At 41.9% G+C, this 15,501-nt stretch overlaps 1 protein-coding gene across 6 annotated transcripts in view; it reads right to left on the bottom strand.

Annotated features, from left to right (window-relative positions):
- The window catches only part of SAMD11 (sterile alpha motif domain containing 11), a 159,137-nt gene that overhangs the window by 20,652 nt on the left and 122,984 nt on the right, over positions 1-15,501 (bottom strand). For all 6 annotated transcript variants that reach the window (XM_063436917.1, XM_063436913.1, XM_063436914.1 and 3 more), the window contains exons 7-8: positions 14,173-14,334; positions 8,056-8,206 (exon numbers count right to left, since the gene is read on the bottom strand). In XM_063436917.1, coding sequence (XP_063292987.1) covers positions 8,056-8,206; positions 14,173-14,334 — 313 coding nt within the window. The remainder of the gene's footprint in view (positions 1-8,055; positions 8,207-14,172; positions 14,335-15,501) is intronic.

Below are 15,501 nucleotides of genomic sequence, written 5' to 3'. Positions count from 1 at the left end.
AACTGAACTCACTGGTAAGCCTGAATGACTTTTGCAGTAAATCTCTCCCACATCTAACTAAATAAGGGGTATTGTGTGTTAGTACTACAGAAAGAACAGCCCTCTGGCTCCGTGTGCTCTGATGCACAGGTCCCTAGTGGACACTCAAACACCTCCGTCTTGCAGGCTCGCAGCCAAAATACATTACAAGATTTTACAAGGCTTGGATAACCCTGTCCTGCCGGGCCCCTGTGCACCGTTGCCATGGAGACCATTCCCACTGGAACTCTGGAGAGAGGAAGAGTGAATGTGCAATACTCAGCATGCTCCAATTATGAGACATGTTTCCATACGCCTCTCTCCAATTTCCATAACCAATATACGGAGGGGGTCCTCCTGCCACTCTGCCATTCACAACTAGCCAAAACAATTACTGAAAAACCTCATAACCGGGCTATGGAGGCCTAGGTTAAAGAGAGAATATTACTTCCGTGAGCCTAAAAAGATACCTGGTACAAGGAGAAAAAGGACCAAAAAGGCATCTGATATAAGGGAGAAATCCACAACTCCCACAATTCTTAGGCAGCCTCACGATATGACTCACAGTTGACAGATACTAGGGTGGAATAACTCCAGAGACGAATAAATAGTCACAACTGACTTTAGATTGTGGCTCCGAATCTTAAATAACAAATCTCATTGGACTCATTGTGCGTTTCTCCTGAAACGTGTACATCTTCTGCGGTTTACCCAGTTGCTTTCGGCTAGACAGAGAATTTCTACAGTGAGCACTGAATCTGAGAGTGGAGACTAGGTCTTAGGGCCCTATATGGAATCTGCCCCATCCCTACAGAGCAGGAGAGTGCGATCTGTAATGCCGACATGCTCTTTCTGTGGAGTGACCTGTTTGCTACTCTTGTTTTAGGCTATTTAAAGGAGCAGTTAAGGCACCATGACCACTTTGTGACAATGCAGTGCAGTGATTCTGTTGGTTTAACCCTGCAATGTAAAACAGAAACTGCAATCTTCACATTGCAGGTTAAATACAGCAACAGAGGCGGTCATATTAACAGCCACTCCAAGTGAAACTCGGTCCTGTAATGAAATATAGCAGCATTTCATCGGAGGAGCGCAGCGTCTAGCTAGGTATGGATATCCCCAATCCAATGCTCCTCTATGAGATTTGTTGAGATAGCAGAACACCGGAGACTTTCCCAAGCAACACAAGCATCCTGTGTGACGCCAACACAGAACAGAGCAACTAACATCACTCCATTACTATACTCCCAAGCCAGCACTAGCAGCGTCGTCAAGGGAGCTTCCAGTGCATGCGCTGTGGTTGCTATGCTTGGGAGGTTTTTTGCTCTCCCTTATAAATCAAGAGTCTATGTAGAAGATTTGACTGAGAATTTGAAGAAAGACCAAATTTTGTAAATAGATTTTCTCTTTATCTACACATTTGATAGAAAATCTACTAGCGCAATGTATAGACAAAATCTTATACTCTTTAAAATGAGCATAGGTTGTAAGGGATAACAATTATACTCCTCTGATCCAAAAGCCAAATATTGCAAAGTAGCATCTAATGATATACACTATGCTGGGCTCCCAATTTCCACTGGCAAGTGCGTTTAAGTGATCCTCCAGGCTTGCATTAGCGAGTGACTTTTAAGGCCCAGCTACTAATGTAGGACATATTTTTTTTTAAAGCCCTGCACAACAACATACAAAATATAATTCATACTTCCTCTACAAGTCCTAACTACATCACTGCCCTGCAAACTGTTTTAACACAATCTTTAAAGTCCACAGTTATCACTAAAAAGATTTATCTCTCTTCTGTTTCAGTAACAAAGATTTTGTAAACAAAGGGTTAATAAAGCTATTTACACTGGACTATGTAGTAGGGCTTTATCTGCACACTGGAAACCTGTGGAAAGCCAGGGACGAGATAAGGGATTTGGATTGTGACACTGTGGTGGTTAAGACAATCTCTCCCCAGCCTCTGGATTCTATGTCTGCGTCTCCGCATTTCTCTTCTGAGAGCGCAGCTCTCCCAGGCATGCAGGGCATTAAGGGATTTGAGATGCATGCTGCTAAATTTGATATGTCCTTTAACAGACAAATGGTTCACAAGGCTTTAAGAGTATCAACGTTTCTTTAACAATAAGCGCTAATGGCCTTCAAATAATCAATAGTTAAACTTATTACAGGGCTACCCATTACTTGACCGCTATTTATTTAACCATGGCTTGTCCACAAGCAAGCTACAGGTATAAGACGCACACAGGAACAAAGACACGCTAATTGTACACACGGCGTTGTGTTTCTTATGCAGAATAAGAATAGACTGTCGATGTGGTTGATCAGTTGGTAATAGGGGACAGGAAAGGGACATTGTTTTTAAATGAGTGATTCAAAATTGTAGTTTGACGATTTCTTCTGATCTAAAGCGAGAGACCAGAGGAAAAAAAGATATTCAAAGGTTCCAAACTGTAGTTTAGCTCTTTCTGTGGGGTGACATGTTTGCTACTCTTGTTTTAAGTTATTTAAAGGAACGCTATAGGCACCATGACCACTTCATAACAATGAAGCGGTCTGGGTGCAGTGAATCTGTAAGTTTAACCCTGCAATGTAAAACACGCCACTTTTGTAGAAACTGCAATCTTCACATTGCAGGTTTAAATACAGCAATATAGGCTGTCATATTAACAGCCACTAAAGACACCTCCGCCTCCACCGAGTGAAACCCGGAGCTGCAATCAAACATAGCAGCATTTCATCGGATTTCATTGCATTTCTCCAATCCAATGCTTCTCTATGAGATTCGTCGAGATAGCGGAACATGTCAGCAGGTATACTGACGTCTTTGGGCGTCTGCAAGGGAGGAGTCTCGGCAAGTAAATTAAACTTTCATTTTCTCTACCAAACTGGTGTGGACAATGCTCCTAGTGATAGCAGGAAACCCAAAGTCCAGAAAAAATAATAGTTATTTTCTATACTATAGGTTTCCTTTAAATATGATCTTTTGTTATTGGGTTTTAACCTGGCAAATAAAATCAGACTCATGCTTTGGTTTGATCAACTTACTGAGCAAGTAAGTGTCCACAACTCCATGAAAAGAGAAAGTTAACCATGTGAGTGCTAGGAATGTGCATGTGACATGGAGGCTGATTACTATAGTACCAACATCTCACAGCATTTAGAACTGTCATAGATCTTGTACTCTAGAATAATTTACTACAATGTAACATAGTCTGTTGCCTAGGACAAGGGTGCCCATACATTTCAAAACTACAGCTTCCATGATGCTTTGTCATTCGAAAGGCATGCAGCATCATGGGAGTTGTAGTTTTGCAACATTTGGCAATCTACCTATAGGGCAGGCCTAGCTTAGGGACTGCAGCAATCTGAGACATTACCACGACCACTGCCAGCAATATAGGGCTCTGCTTAGAAATGGCAAACTGACTAGTCCTCAAAATAATATTTAAGCCAGCTCTGCCAGGGTGGTGTGCGAGTCAAATAATTTTAACCCTTCAACTGAAATTAAAATCAGTCATGTAGTTAATCAACTTAAATTAATTAAAGGGGATAATGAATATATTGGCTGCGCATCCACACTTAGATTTAATTAGTCTTGATCAACCTGGGAACACAAGTATTAAAAACGGCAAGCTCTTCTGGGTCTGGGTCTCGAAAATCATTTCATTTTATGCACATGCCCCTCTTAATATACTTCTATTCACTCCGTAAAATGCTATGTGTAAGGGTAGCAAAAATGTTAACTTAAATCACACATTTTCTGCGACGTCACGGAAATCAACGGCTCTATAATAAAAATAATCCCTTTCTTTTTTTGTATACATATATATATATATATATATATATATATATATAAATGAGGGTGGGGTGGAAAACAGAGACACTGTGATCGATCTGTAGAGCTGGCAATTACTCCTGAGTTTATCATGACAGTAATATCCTGTTCCAGTGCTTACAGCCGTTGGTGGGATGGAGGCCCCGTGCCAGGTGATAACAGATCCCGGCATTCATTTGACTAAGGGATGGATTTCAGAGCTGTGAAGATGCTCAGTAATCCTCCCTCCCCTGGAGTTCCCCCACAGGAAGGCAGGATGGAATCTTAACCCCATGCCAAGCCTTGTCCGCTCTGCTCTCTTCTCCCTCAGAGGCTGCCTCGCTCCGGTTGCCATAAATCTACCTTCGCTCACGCACTCTGCCTGAGGGAGGGAATTGGGGATGGAACAAAAGGGGAGTAAGAGTTTGCAGCTCCAGTTATGTGCTCTGGGCTAGCTAATTTCATCCTTTACAGTTAACCCTTACAGAGCTTACAGACGTGCTTTAACGGCACTGTAAGCTAGAAGTGGGACAGAGAATTCAGTGTTCCAATGAATGGTAACATTATCTACATCTACGCAATGTTACTAGTGCTGGGCAACATATAGACATATGGTTTAACAATCTGTTCCTCTCAGTACACAATGTTATAAAATACATAGAAATAAATCTACACTTCGGATTGCTAAAAAGTCATAATTATCTGCCAATCAAGACAGCAGTCACATTAATATAGATCTACAATAGTTAGGATCACCAATGGGAAGGGTTAATAGAGTGTGCATTTCAGGCCAAAACAATCAAACTGGAAACATAGCTGACAAAAAGAATATTTTCCAATTTGGCTATTTTGGCCTACATTTTTAAAATCTCTTTCATGCTTTTTAGATTGTAAGCTTGTTTGAGCAGGCCCCTCTTCACCTACCGTTTCAGTATATCAAATCATATTTTGTTATAGTTTAGTGCCTGGCTTGTTTACCTATTGTACAGAGCTGCGGAATTGCTGGCACTATAAATTATTGTAATTACATTAATTCAGATTTCTGAAACGGTGGAAACGTGTTCTACTTCTCTGTTTGGCAGTCTGATGGGAAGTTCTGGGTTTGGCAGATGTCAGGAGGTTACCTGCCTAACTGCATTGTGCTAACTGTAAAGTTTGGTGGAGAAGGGATAATGATATGGGGCTGTTTTTCAAGGTTTGTGCTTGGCCCTTAATCTTATTGCCTCAGCATACCAAGATATTTTGGATGATGCTATGCTTCCAACTCCGACTTCGTGGGAACAGATTGGAGAAAACCAGTTTCTATTCCAGCATGTGCCCCAAGGCATACAGCAAGGTCCAGACATGGTTGGATGACATGACTGGTGTGGAAGAACTTGACTGGCCCTCACAGAGCCCTGACCTCAACCCTATCGTACACCTTTGGGATAAACTGGAACAGATATTGTGAGCCAGGCCTTCTCGTCCAACATCAGTGCCTGACCTCACAAATGCTCTACAAGATGAATGGGCAAAAATTCCCACAGGAAGACTCTAAAATCTTGTGGAAAGCCTTCCCAGAAGAGTGGAAGATGTATAACTGTTAATGGGGGAACAACTTCATATTACTGTCTATGGTTTCAGAATGCAATGTCATAGGTCCCTGATGCTGCCCCAATGCCTTTGTCCATATAGTGTATTTATATTTTACCAATATTCTGCTTTTCTGGTGCCCCAAGACAAGTAGTATACCTTACTACCACGTGAAGTTAAATCTCTGACAAGTGCTCATGCATGCAGTGCCACATCACACACATCTGGGTGTATCACGCAGACCTCGGCAGTCAATATTAACAGCTAGCTGCATGATTTGTAACCCTGCTACCAGTGATATGTCTAATATGCCTCTAACAGGCATGAGAGTGAACCACACAAAAATACATTATATCATTAATATTTTTACTCCATAGAAAAAGCAAGGAATTCAGTTATATTATGGTCTCCATAACAGTGCACAAATACAATAACAAATCTTCCACAAATTGCCGAAGTTTGTTAACTCTTCTTTATTAAATAAAGCACAAAGAAGATTGTCTTTAAGGGGACTGTGAGGTCCTCTGGATGAAGACATTTGTAAAAGAAGAAGAACTTGATAATGACGATCACCAGAGTTTATTGGCTCATCGTGCTCTTTAAAAACAAAAAGAAAAAAAAAGATAAAAGAAAACTTCTGGCAATCGACCCCTCCAGGAGCCACATAATCCCACTCTGTCAGGTCAACACCAGACACAAGAAAAACAACCACAATTTGTGTTTGCCTAACACTGATTCTATAGAAAGCCTCAGGTTTATCCCACCCTCTTACTGGAATCAACCGTTATTTACTATGTCTCTGCCAGAATAAACGCCAGAGGATCCGGCCCTGCCCAAACAAAGAACTTTTATCAGAGGATAAACAACGGCCACATTCCTCCTCTCCCTTCTGAAACCTGTCAGACAAACGAGGACATCTCCTCTCCAGATGGAAAGTACACTCTGAAGCTAGACTCGGCAGAGACACTTGTTCACTTTCCGCCATGCTCTTTCCCCCACCCCTGCAATGCTTTGGTTCTTCATCTATTTTTCTGGAAGACATCCAGGCCACACAGAGGTTGGGAGGTTTTCCTGGAGTTTTGCTGGACAGGAAGCTTGCAATCCTTGCAGACCTGGCGTGTCTGCGTCTGCAGCTTTCACCAAGATGGGGAGGGTTAGCCAAAGTGCAAGCTCCTTCACTCACTGGTGTTCCCACAACACTGTCATGCTTAATACATTCCTGCTGGAGAGGTTGAATCCCAAGCATTATTTAGCCAGGTCACAATTACAAAACCTCATAACCTCAGGCTAGACACCCAGAGTGGGGACAGCAGATCCCACCACTAACCAGAGTCGCTTACGAAAACGGGTGCTAAATTATTGCTTCTCTGCAAAACACCAGGGTATTCAAAAAAAAAAAAAAAAATAGTAATAAAATGTATACTTTTTCAGACCTTGCTATAATTTAACTTTGCACAAACATCCAGCAAGTATGTCATATCTCACACTAAGTTCACACTAGGAGATGTAACATGATTCATGGACCTTTGGTGCAATCTTCTGCTATGTAGACAGCACGCCAATGGCATAGCAGTAAAGGCCAGGAAGTGTGTAAGACATAAAAATCCTCTTCAACTATACATTTTCTAGCAATCGGAATATATTAAATATTACGCCCTTTAAAGTGACACCAAGTCATGTTAGGCATGGCAGGTATACTTTAATAGGAAAAGTCCTATCAATTTTCCAAAGCCCTCCTCGTTGTCTAATCAATGCACGCAGAGCAAGCTGAAACCACTCCCCGCACATTAAATGCTCATATACGGGAAACAGCAGAGCTCAATAGAGGATGACTCCAGCATTTACTGAAACGGCTACAGTTACCAGATACATCAGCACACGGATACACTGTACAAAACCGTAAACGTCCCTAATTGTACATTTAATAGAACATCAGCAAATCAATCATGTGAGCACAAAATAAAAAGCAGGCACTATAAGCAATTTAAACTGATATACACTTAATGATGCAAAAAGCTATGTGGGTAATAGGTTCACTTTAAATACGTGGATGAAATTAATAAAGAGAGTTAAGTGAAAGTGGCAAAAAGAACCCCTGAAGACGGCACAGCTCCAAGCATTTATGTGATTTTATCACTGTGTCTTTCGGATGAGTTTATTGGTAATGCAGCACCCAGGAGAGTATAGAAGGAAAGCTTAATCTTATTACCTCTTGAACTTGTATGCTATGAAAAAAGCTCATAAAAAAAGACAAACTGTCTGACATGACGCTGGGACAGGCAGGTATCCTGCATCATCAAAGTTGGTCTCTGGAACCTCCTACCTACTTCGTAGCCTATGAAGAAGTGATGGCAAATTATAGGCCTTGTCTAGAGCATGGATAAGAAACGTTCAGCAATCTAGATTTTGTGGACAATATCTAAAGTGCCGAAGGTTGTCCACCCCTTATCTAGAGCCATGGGAAGTAGATTAGTAAGATTAGCAGACCTTTGATGCCTGGTCAGTCCTATAAGTGATAAAGTAACACAGCATTTGTAGTTGGCAACAGCTGAGGAACCACACACTGGCCCCGCCAATCTGGAGTGTCAAAATGTATCCATTACATCTCTACAGCACAAACATGGACTTTATGTTTCCTGCGTTACCTGTCCGTGAAGTGGGAGGTATCTCGATGTTGCGGTAGGCCTTGCTTCCTTCGCTGACTTGACGAGTTACTGGATGATGGAATATGAGCTTCCATGGCCCCTGGATTTCTCACCACGGCAGCTGCCACTTCTTGTCGAGCCCGGAGCAAATCTGCAGGGAGAGAAGAAGGACAAAAAAAAAAAAAAAGCTATGAAAAAAAAACAGCAGGGAGGAAAAAAATGATATTCCAGTGTTCTGCAAATTTCCAGCCCACCAGACTTTAACTGCCTCATACATCACTGTAGGTCCATCCAACATTCTAACTCTCTCTAGAACCCTATATCAGTTTTACCTTGCTGCTCACTCTCTCCATTATACTCTTTACCATTCCCTCTCTCCATCTCTTTTGCTTGTTTCTTTTTTTATCTTTTTTTATAGTTGTATTTTTCATCCCTCTGCTCTGTTTCCTCTTTCCCTTGAAGAGTTCCACGCAATCAAAACCACATGCTTCGCTGCCATAATACTGGAGCACTGTGTCTTCTGTGTAAACGTAAGCAGCATATTGAGTCACCCCCATGTGGGGTGAGTGAGAGGGAGGAGAGGAGATCTTAGTTTCACACTCCTTAATATAGGTCATTATACGGATCAAAAGATGAAAGAAAATCTTAGTAAAACATACTGTGTGTATACGATACCCCACACCATTACTTCTCCTTTAAAAGAAGCCCCAGTTAGGACAGGAGTGCTCAGTTTGGCAGTTGGGTTACAATAGAAATTACTCTATAAAATAATTGGCTGCGTCTTGGCATTACTGGGTTATCGTCATCATCACCATGATCTCTATATCTGCTACATTCTATAAGACAGCAAACACGTGATAAATACATTTATAGAGAAGAGGTGAGAGGACTATTAACTGCAGTGTGAATTCAAGGAGAATGGCCAAACTGAAAGGATAGCTGGTTTGGAGGATGTTTCTTTTATTGAGCTTCTGATATGCCATATACATATACAATAAGGTTCATTTTAGCAAACTCCATAAAACACAATCAGGTAACTGCCGGGCTCCTGACCCCCACCGTGACTGTGTTCTTAGCTGGGGTATAATCCCCCTGCCTGGAGGAGAGCTCTGAGCGTGCACTGTGTGTGGGTGCCACAGATCAGCCGCCTGTGAGAAACACAGTATTGATGTGATATGGCAGCTCAGCCTGGGTGATGTCCTGGCTGCTGTTTACGGCAGAGACATGGGGGGGGGGGGGTTTAATATGCTGACAGTTCTGGCAGCTTCATGAACACAAGCTCAAGAGCTGGGGAAAGGGGAGGGGGAGGCAGGGTGAAAACTCTAACTGTAAGCTAAATTAGTGTGACCAACACCAAAAGATAAGAATCTGGTCTACATTTGTACCACATCCTTTGTGAAACCATGGTACAGTATCCGATAATATAGCAAGGTTTTCGCTCTCATTAAACCATCTCTTACACCCCTTAAAGGAAAATTAAATATTGCACTGCATTTATATTGCTTATTTAACCCTTTGCTTCACACGCTCAAAATATGCAAGTGTTCTTTGCATCTGTGCTGCAACTATTGTCAGGTATCAAAAATCCTTTCCTTTCTAACTGCCAATCCCACACTGTCGCTTCTATTAAACTCGGTGTTAAAACCAGACAGCACACAGTTTCCTCTCTGTTACAGTGGTAATACCTAACAATAGGTCATATTGAAAGTGCTTGTAAGAGTGACTAACACTGGAGAGATAAAGTGGGGACTTTGAGCCACACTGTGCAGTAAATGTGTACCAGCAGAACACAAATATGGGCTCCACGGCATGGAGGGAAAAAGCACCCACCAATATAACAGATCTAACTACATGCAGGAGGACACATTCGCCTTGCCCATCGCTGTCTAACCAGCATATGTAGTAAACAGAGACAATATGAAATGCAAGAGGTCATTTAACCCCTTAGGGACCAAACTTCTGGAATAAAAGGGAATCATGACATGTCACACATGTCATGTGTCCTTAAGGGGTTAAATAAATGATCATTATTTGTCAGACCGAAGGCAGATAGAATAGCATTATTTGTTATACGTCATTCATGTGCACTTCCCTAATCAAATGGCCAATAAAGGAAATTTAGGTTTTAAAGGAACACTACAAGTACCAACAGACCAAAACAACATCGTCTATGCATTCTATAGCTTTTGTCCTAAATAATTAGCGCTATTGTTGCACATGGTCAATTTAGATTAGTTCTTGAATTAAAGAAATAAAATACAAGATAAAAAAAGTTTAGCCATTTTCTGTATCATAGTCACACACCCTCTGTTACACCCTCTCCATTCTAGAATACTTTGCCCCCTCTGTTACACCCTCTCCATTCTAGAATACTTCGCCCCCTCTGTTACACCCTCTCCATTCTAGAATACTTAGCCCCCTCTGTTACACCCTCTCCATTCTAGAATACTTCGCCCCCTCTGTTACACCCTCTCCATTCTAGAATACTTTGCCCCCTCTGTTACACCCTCTCCATTCTAGAATACTTAGCCCCCTCTGTTACACCCTCTCCATTCTAGAATACTTCGCCCCCTCTGTTACACCCTCTCCATTCTAGAATACTTAGCCCCCTCTGTTACACCCTCTCCATTCTAGAATACTTAGCCCCCTCTGTTACACCCTCTCCATTCTAGAATACTTCGCCCCCTCTGTTGCACCCTCTCCATTCTAGAATACTTCGCCCCCTCTGTTATACCCTCTCCATTCAGGAATACTTCGCCCCCTCTATTACACCCTCTCCATTCTAGAATACTTCACCTCCTGTTACACCCTCTCCATTCTAGAATACTTCACCCCCTGTTACACCCTCTCCATTCTAGAATACTTCGCCCCCTCTGTTACACCCTCTCCATTCTAGAATACTTCGCCCCCTCTGTTACACCCTCTCCATTCTAGAATACTTCGCTCCCTCTGTTACACCCTCTCCATTCTAGAATACTTCGCCCCCTCTATTACACCCTCTCCATTCTAGAATACTTCGCCCCCTGTTACTCCCTCTCCATTCTAGAACACTTCGCCCCCTCTGTTACACCCTCTCCATTCTAGAATACTTCACCCCCTCTGTTACACCCTCTCCATTCTAGAATACTTTGCTCCCTCTGTTACACCCTCTCCATTCTAGAATACTTCCTTGTTGCCAGTTCCTGTACCTGTGTTTTGGCATTCCCTGCACTTCCCAATATAATATTTAAAGTATAAAACTACACCACTGAGAGCTCTGTGATACAGTCACACACTACACCACTGAGAGCTCTGTGATACAGTCACACACTACACCACTGAGAGCTCTGTGATACAGTCACACACTACACCACTGAGAGCTATATTCTATGGAGCTCTGTGATACAGTTACACACCACACTACAGGGAGTTCTATTCTATGGATCTCTGTGATACAGTCACACACTACACTGCTGAGAGTTCTATTGCAATGGAGCTACACTGATACACTCATACCCAGCGCACATACTGAGCTCCTAGAAAACAGGGAACATTAAGCAGCTATGAAGGATAAAGGGATGTGAGTCACGCAGAGAGCCTGTCATTTTTTATAGAAGGACATATGAGAATTATGGAACATTCAGGCTAAAGAGATGGATGTTACTTATATTCAAAACCTGTTGGTGTAGTAATTAGAGTGTCATTTCAGTTCACAGACCTCTTATCCCTCCTCTGTCCCTGACAGCCTCTATCTCGTACTGTCTGCGCTGCTCGCTACCCCCGAACGTGCAGCACACAAGCTGTCCGCTCTGACAGCTGGGAAATCCTGTAGATGTGACATTGTAAGCCCAGGAGGCTGCGGGGTAAAGCTTGTATCAGAAAGCAGGATTAATAACAAGCAGGAGAAAGCGTAGAGAGGAATGGATCTGTATTTCTATCACGACTAAAGAAAAGTAAATGGAAGATACGGCGGTAAAATAACCCTGCTGACCTGCAGACATATCTGCACTGGGATAGAATCGCAAGTACTGCTTTAACCCATTGGTCACAGAATGCGGCCTTCAGCATAATTCTGTGCAAGGAGAATTATACACAAACAGTGGCTGTTTGCCGGTGTAGATATCTGTAGTGCTGATTTAAAGGGACACTGTAAAAACCATAACTGATTCATCTCACTGAAGTAGTCATAGTGGCTGGAGCCCCGCTGGGGTTGTTCTTCCATTCAGCATTAAACCTCTTAAAGATTTTGATGCTTGACAAAAGTCCCCAGCATCCCATCCCTACTGCGCTGCTTGGGTTAATGAGGAAGCTGTGATTGGCTAATTTTATCCTATCAAGGCACCTATTGTTGGTATGGCTACAGGAAGTTTTTAATTCTGCCTTCGCTATACCTTGAGTGGGGGAATGGCTATGGGATGGCAGGTAATAAACTGCTCGAAAACGGTTTATAATACCTCTGAATAGAGGGACAGCAACAGGGGACTGTAGGCACTGTAATAATTTAATGAGATGAAACAGTTCTAGTACTTACAGTGTCTTTTTAATTTCCCAGTTAGCGGTTTTATAGCTTTATAGACACCATATCTGTACATGAGAGACTATTAAAAAGAACACATTTGTTGCTAAAATTGGATCAGTAGGTGATTTCACCCATATCAGAATGCTGCCCGAGAGTGGGTCTTTATAAATAACCCTCACAGAGTTGCAATCTTTCCTAGTGGGCAGATTTCCAAATGCATAACCTTAAAGTTTCATGTTAAACCATCCAGTCACACTGCATCTTATTATAGCAGCAGCTCACATTTTAAAGCTTTTGGCTGCCAGATTAGAAGCTTTCTTGTGGTCAAACCAGCTACCCAGGCTTGATGAGGCATTTTTATCGCTACTGGCTAAATGGAACACATTTACTGAAGGAGGTGGTGTGGCAAACGAAGGGCCCTCGCAAAACAAAAAAAATATATAGAATTATATATATCAGGAGATGTCAATGTTGCTTCCTACACTACTTTATCACGACCACTACACACTAACCCAGGGTTGGAGGCCACACAAAAAGCAGCACAGACCTACTGATCCCCGCTACGCTTGGAACTTCATGAGGACATAACTCGGATGGGTGACAGACACAAGTAAACAGATGTTGAACACTATTGCTCACTATTGAATTCTTCAGTCAGAATTAAACACTACTTTGTACAATTTATATATTTAGATATATGGGTAGATTGATAGAATTCAGTATACATTCTATAACACACATTGTATATGAAACCACCGCAAAATGTACATAAATAATAAATTATACATTCTCGTGAAAGCTATGATCATTTTTCAGAACTACGAGCTACTTCAAAGTTTTTAACCGTAAAGGTTTCTTCTGGCTGCTTGTCCTTCCTCTCCTTTACATGCTCCTCACTCCCCCATCTAACTGTGCTGGCATTATAGAATCCGTTACTTATTGGAAGATATATCCCTTCCCCCCCCCCTTAGGCTGGTACGTTTTAATAAATCAAAGCCGCCCCTTGACTCTCCGTCACAATTGAGAGTAATGATTTTAATAAATCAAAGCCCTAACGGGTTAGTCGAGCGGTAGCCTTGATTTATTAAAATCTGTGCTCTAAATCGCAGCACTGTCCCTGTGATAACAGCTGGCATCGCTACAACTGATTGCGCCTCCATCCTTTTTTTTTTTTTTACTTGGCTGCCGGTTCAGTGCCCTCTGAACATCCCTTGGCATCAGATATTTTTCTTTAGTAATAATCGCAAAAAGGACATGTATTTACAACGGCTGTAGTTGCTCAGTCGCACCGTTTCAAAGAATTCTTAAAGATGTTTCTTGTTTCGCTGGCAGAGTGTTGTACAGGGCAGTTGGAATGGTCAGTAGTCTCACTCACAACATGAGGTGCACTTACTGGTTTTCCACCCTGAACTCTCTGTAATGTAACCCTTCACTTATGAATCTCATCTTGGCGGTTACAGAATATTACGGATATTCTCTGCTTCCGTTTAAATTGTACGTTTCACTGTTTATTTAATGATTATTACATTATGTATAAATCGGTATCCACATTCCTACCAACACTATGATGGCACAAGCAGGGGTAGAAACAAATTGCGCTAATCATTTGATGCCCTTACCGCTGTGCATCGGCACTGCCATTGAGTTTGCAAGCTGGTACAGGCGCTGTTGCTGCTCCTCAAAGCTTCCATGCTCGTTAAGGGCTGACATCATGCGTCTGTAGTGCTCCTCGGGGGTCATTTGAGCCAGCGGCTCCTCCAACAGAGGAGTCTGGGAGTTTTCTGCAAAACGGGAAAGTAATTTCATCCTTGTTAAGCCAAGAGTGTATATATGCATGCTCTATACAAAAAATGCTAACACAGAGATAAATGATACGTGTAATTTTGCTTTTCATTCCATAACATCATCTGTGTTAAATGTAATACACCCAGAAGTCTAAAAAGACATTAAACCACTTTATTCTACGAGTACTTCGATATAGCAACAGACCCTAGGTGTACAAATTTGGTTCTCTCATGTTGTTGGACTACAATTCCCATAACTCACTGTCAGCCTCAGTCGTATTCACTTGCAATCAAACATAAATTTGAAGGCTATAATTGCACACACAGGCACTGGTTAGCTATGTATTTAACCTGGTAAGAGTCAGGTGAGGTTTTGCCTAGCGCTGAGAGTTAAAGATGACTAACAGGGATTCAGCAAACAGTAAATTATTGGATCAGGAATGAAGAATTTATTACATTCAGTTATGTTGGTCTAACAGCTGCAGTACCCTGGTCAGTACTTAAACTTCAGAATATTTCACCTATTCACCTACGAGAACTCCATTCTGCGATAGTGGGGATGCTATCCAATTTCAGGGACATTACTATCATCTGTGCTACAATTACCATTTCACACGGCTCAGGAAGGGCAGGATTAGAAGAGATGAAAAGAACGTGAAAAGTCACGAAGGGTTATATATATATATATCAAAGAGTCAGTGGGAAGTTATCAAGGTGCCTCACTGCAGTTAATGGAGATTATTTCCTTTGATAAGAGCCCTTTAATATTTTGCATCAGAAGGATGGTAATCTTTGGGTCATTCCTCTCCCCATCAGTATATTTTAGGAACAGCTTCCAGGCATCTTTTCAGTAGACACAATATTATCGGAGAGGGGGGAAAAACCCAAAACATATAATGACACCCTTATAGTGGCAATATGGTTCTGTTAATTACAGCACCGAGGGACACTACGCACATTGAAAGGGTTAACTGCGAACTGAACATTGAATCACACAGCTCCAGTCTCAGCTCACGGCCTATAAATAGAGCTCTGTCACCTGAACGCATAGGTACAAGATGACCTTTTGGTAAAGAGGGACAGACAGCTTGGGAATAATGCAGTGACATTTACGCAGCAAACAACGTGAAATTTAAAGGGAGTCCAGAGGAAAAAGAAACACAT

Source organism: Pelobates fuscus, chromosome 11 (genome assembly GCF_036172605.1).
Source record: "Pelobates fuscus isolate aPelFus1 chromosome 11, aPelFus1.pri, whole genome shotgun sequence".
NCBI lineage: Eukaryota > Metazoa > Chordata > Amphibia > Anura > Pelobatidae > Pelobates > Pelobates fuscus.
This window is presented reverse-complemented; position numbering and strand designations above follow the sequence as displayed.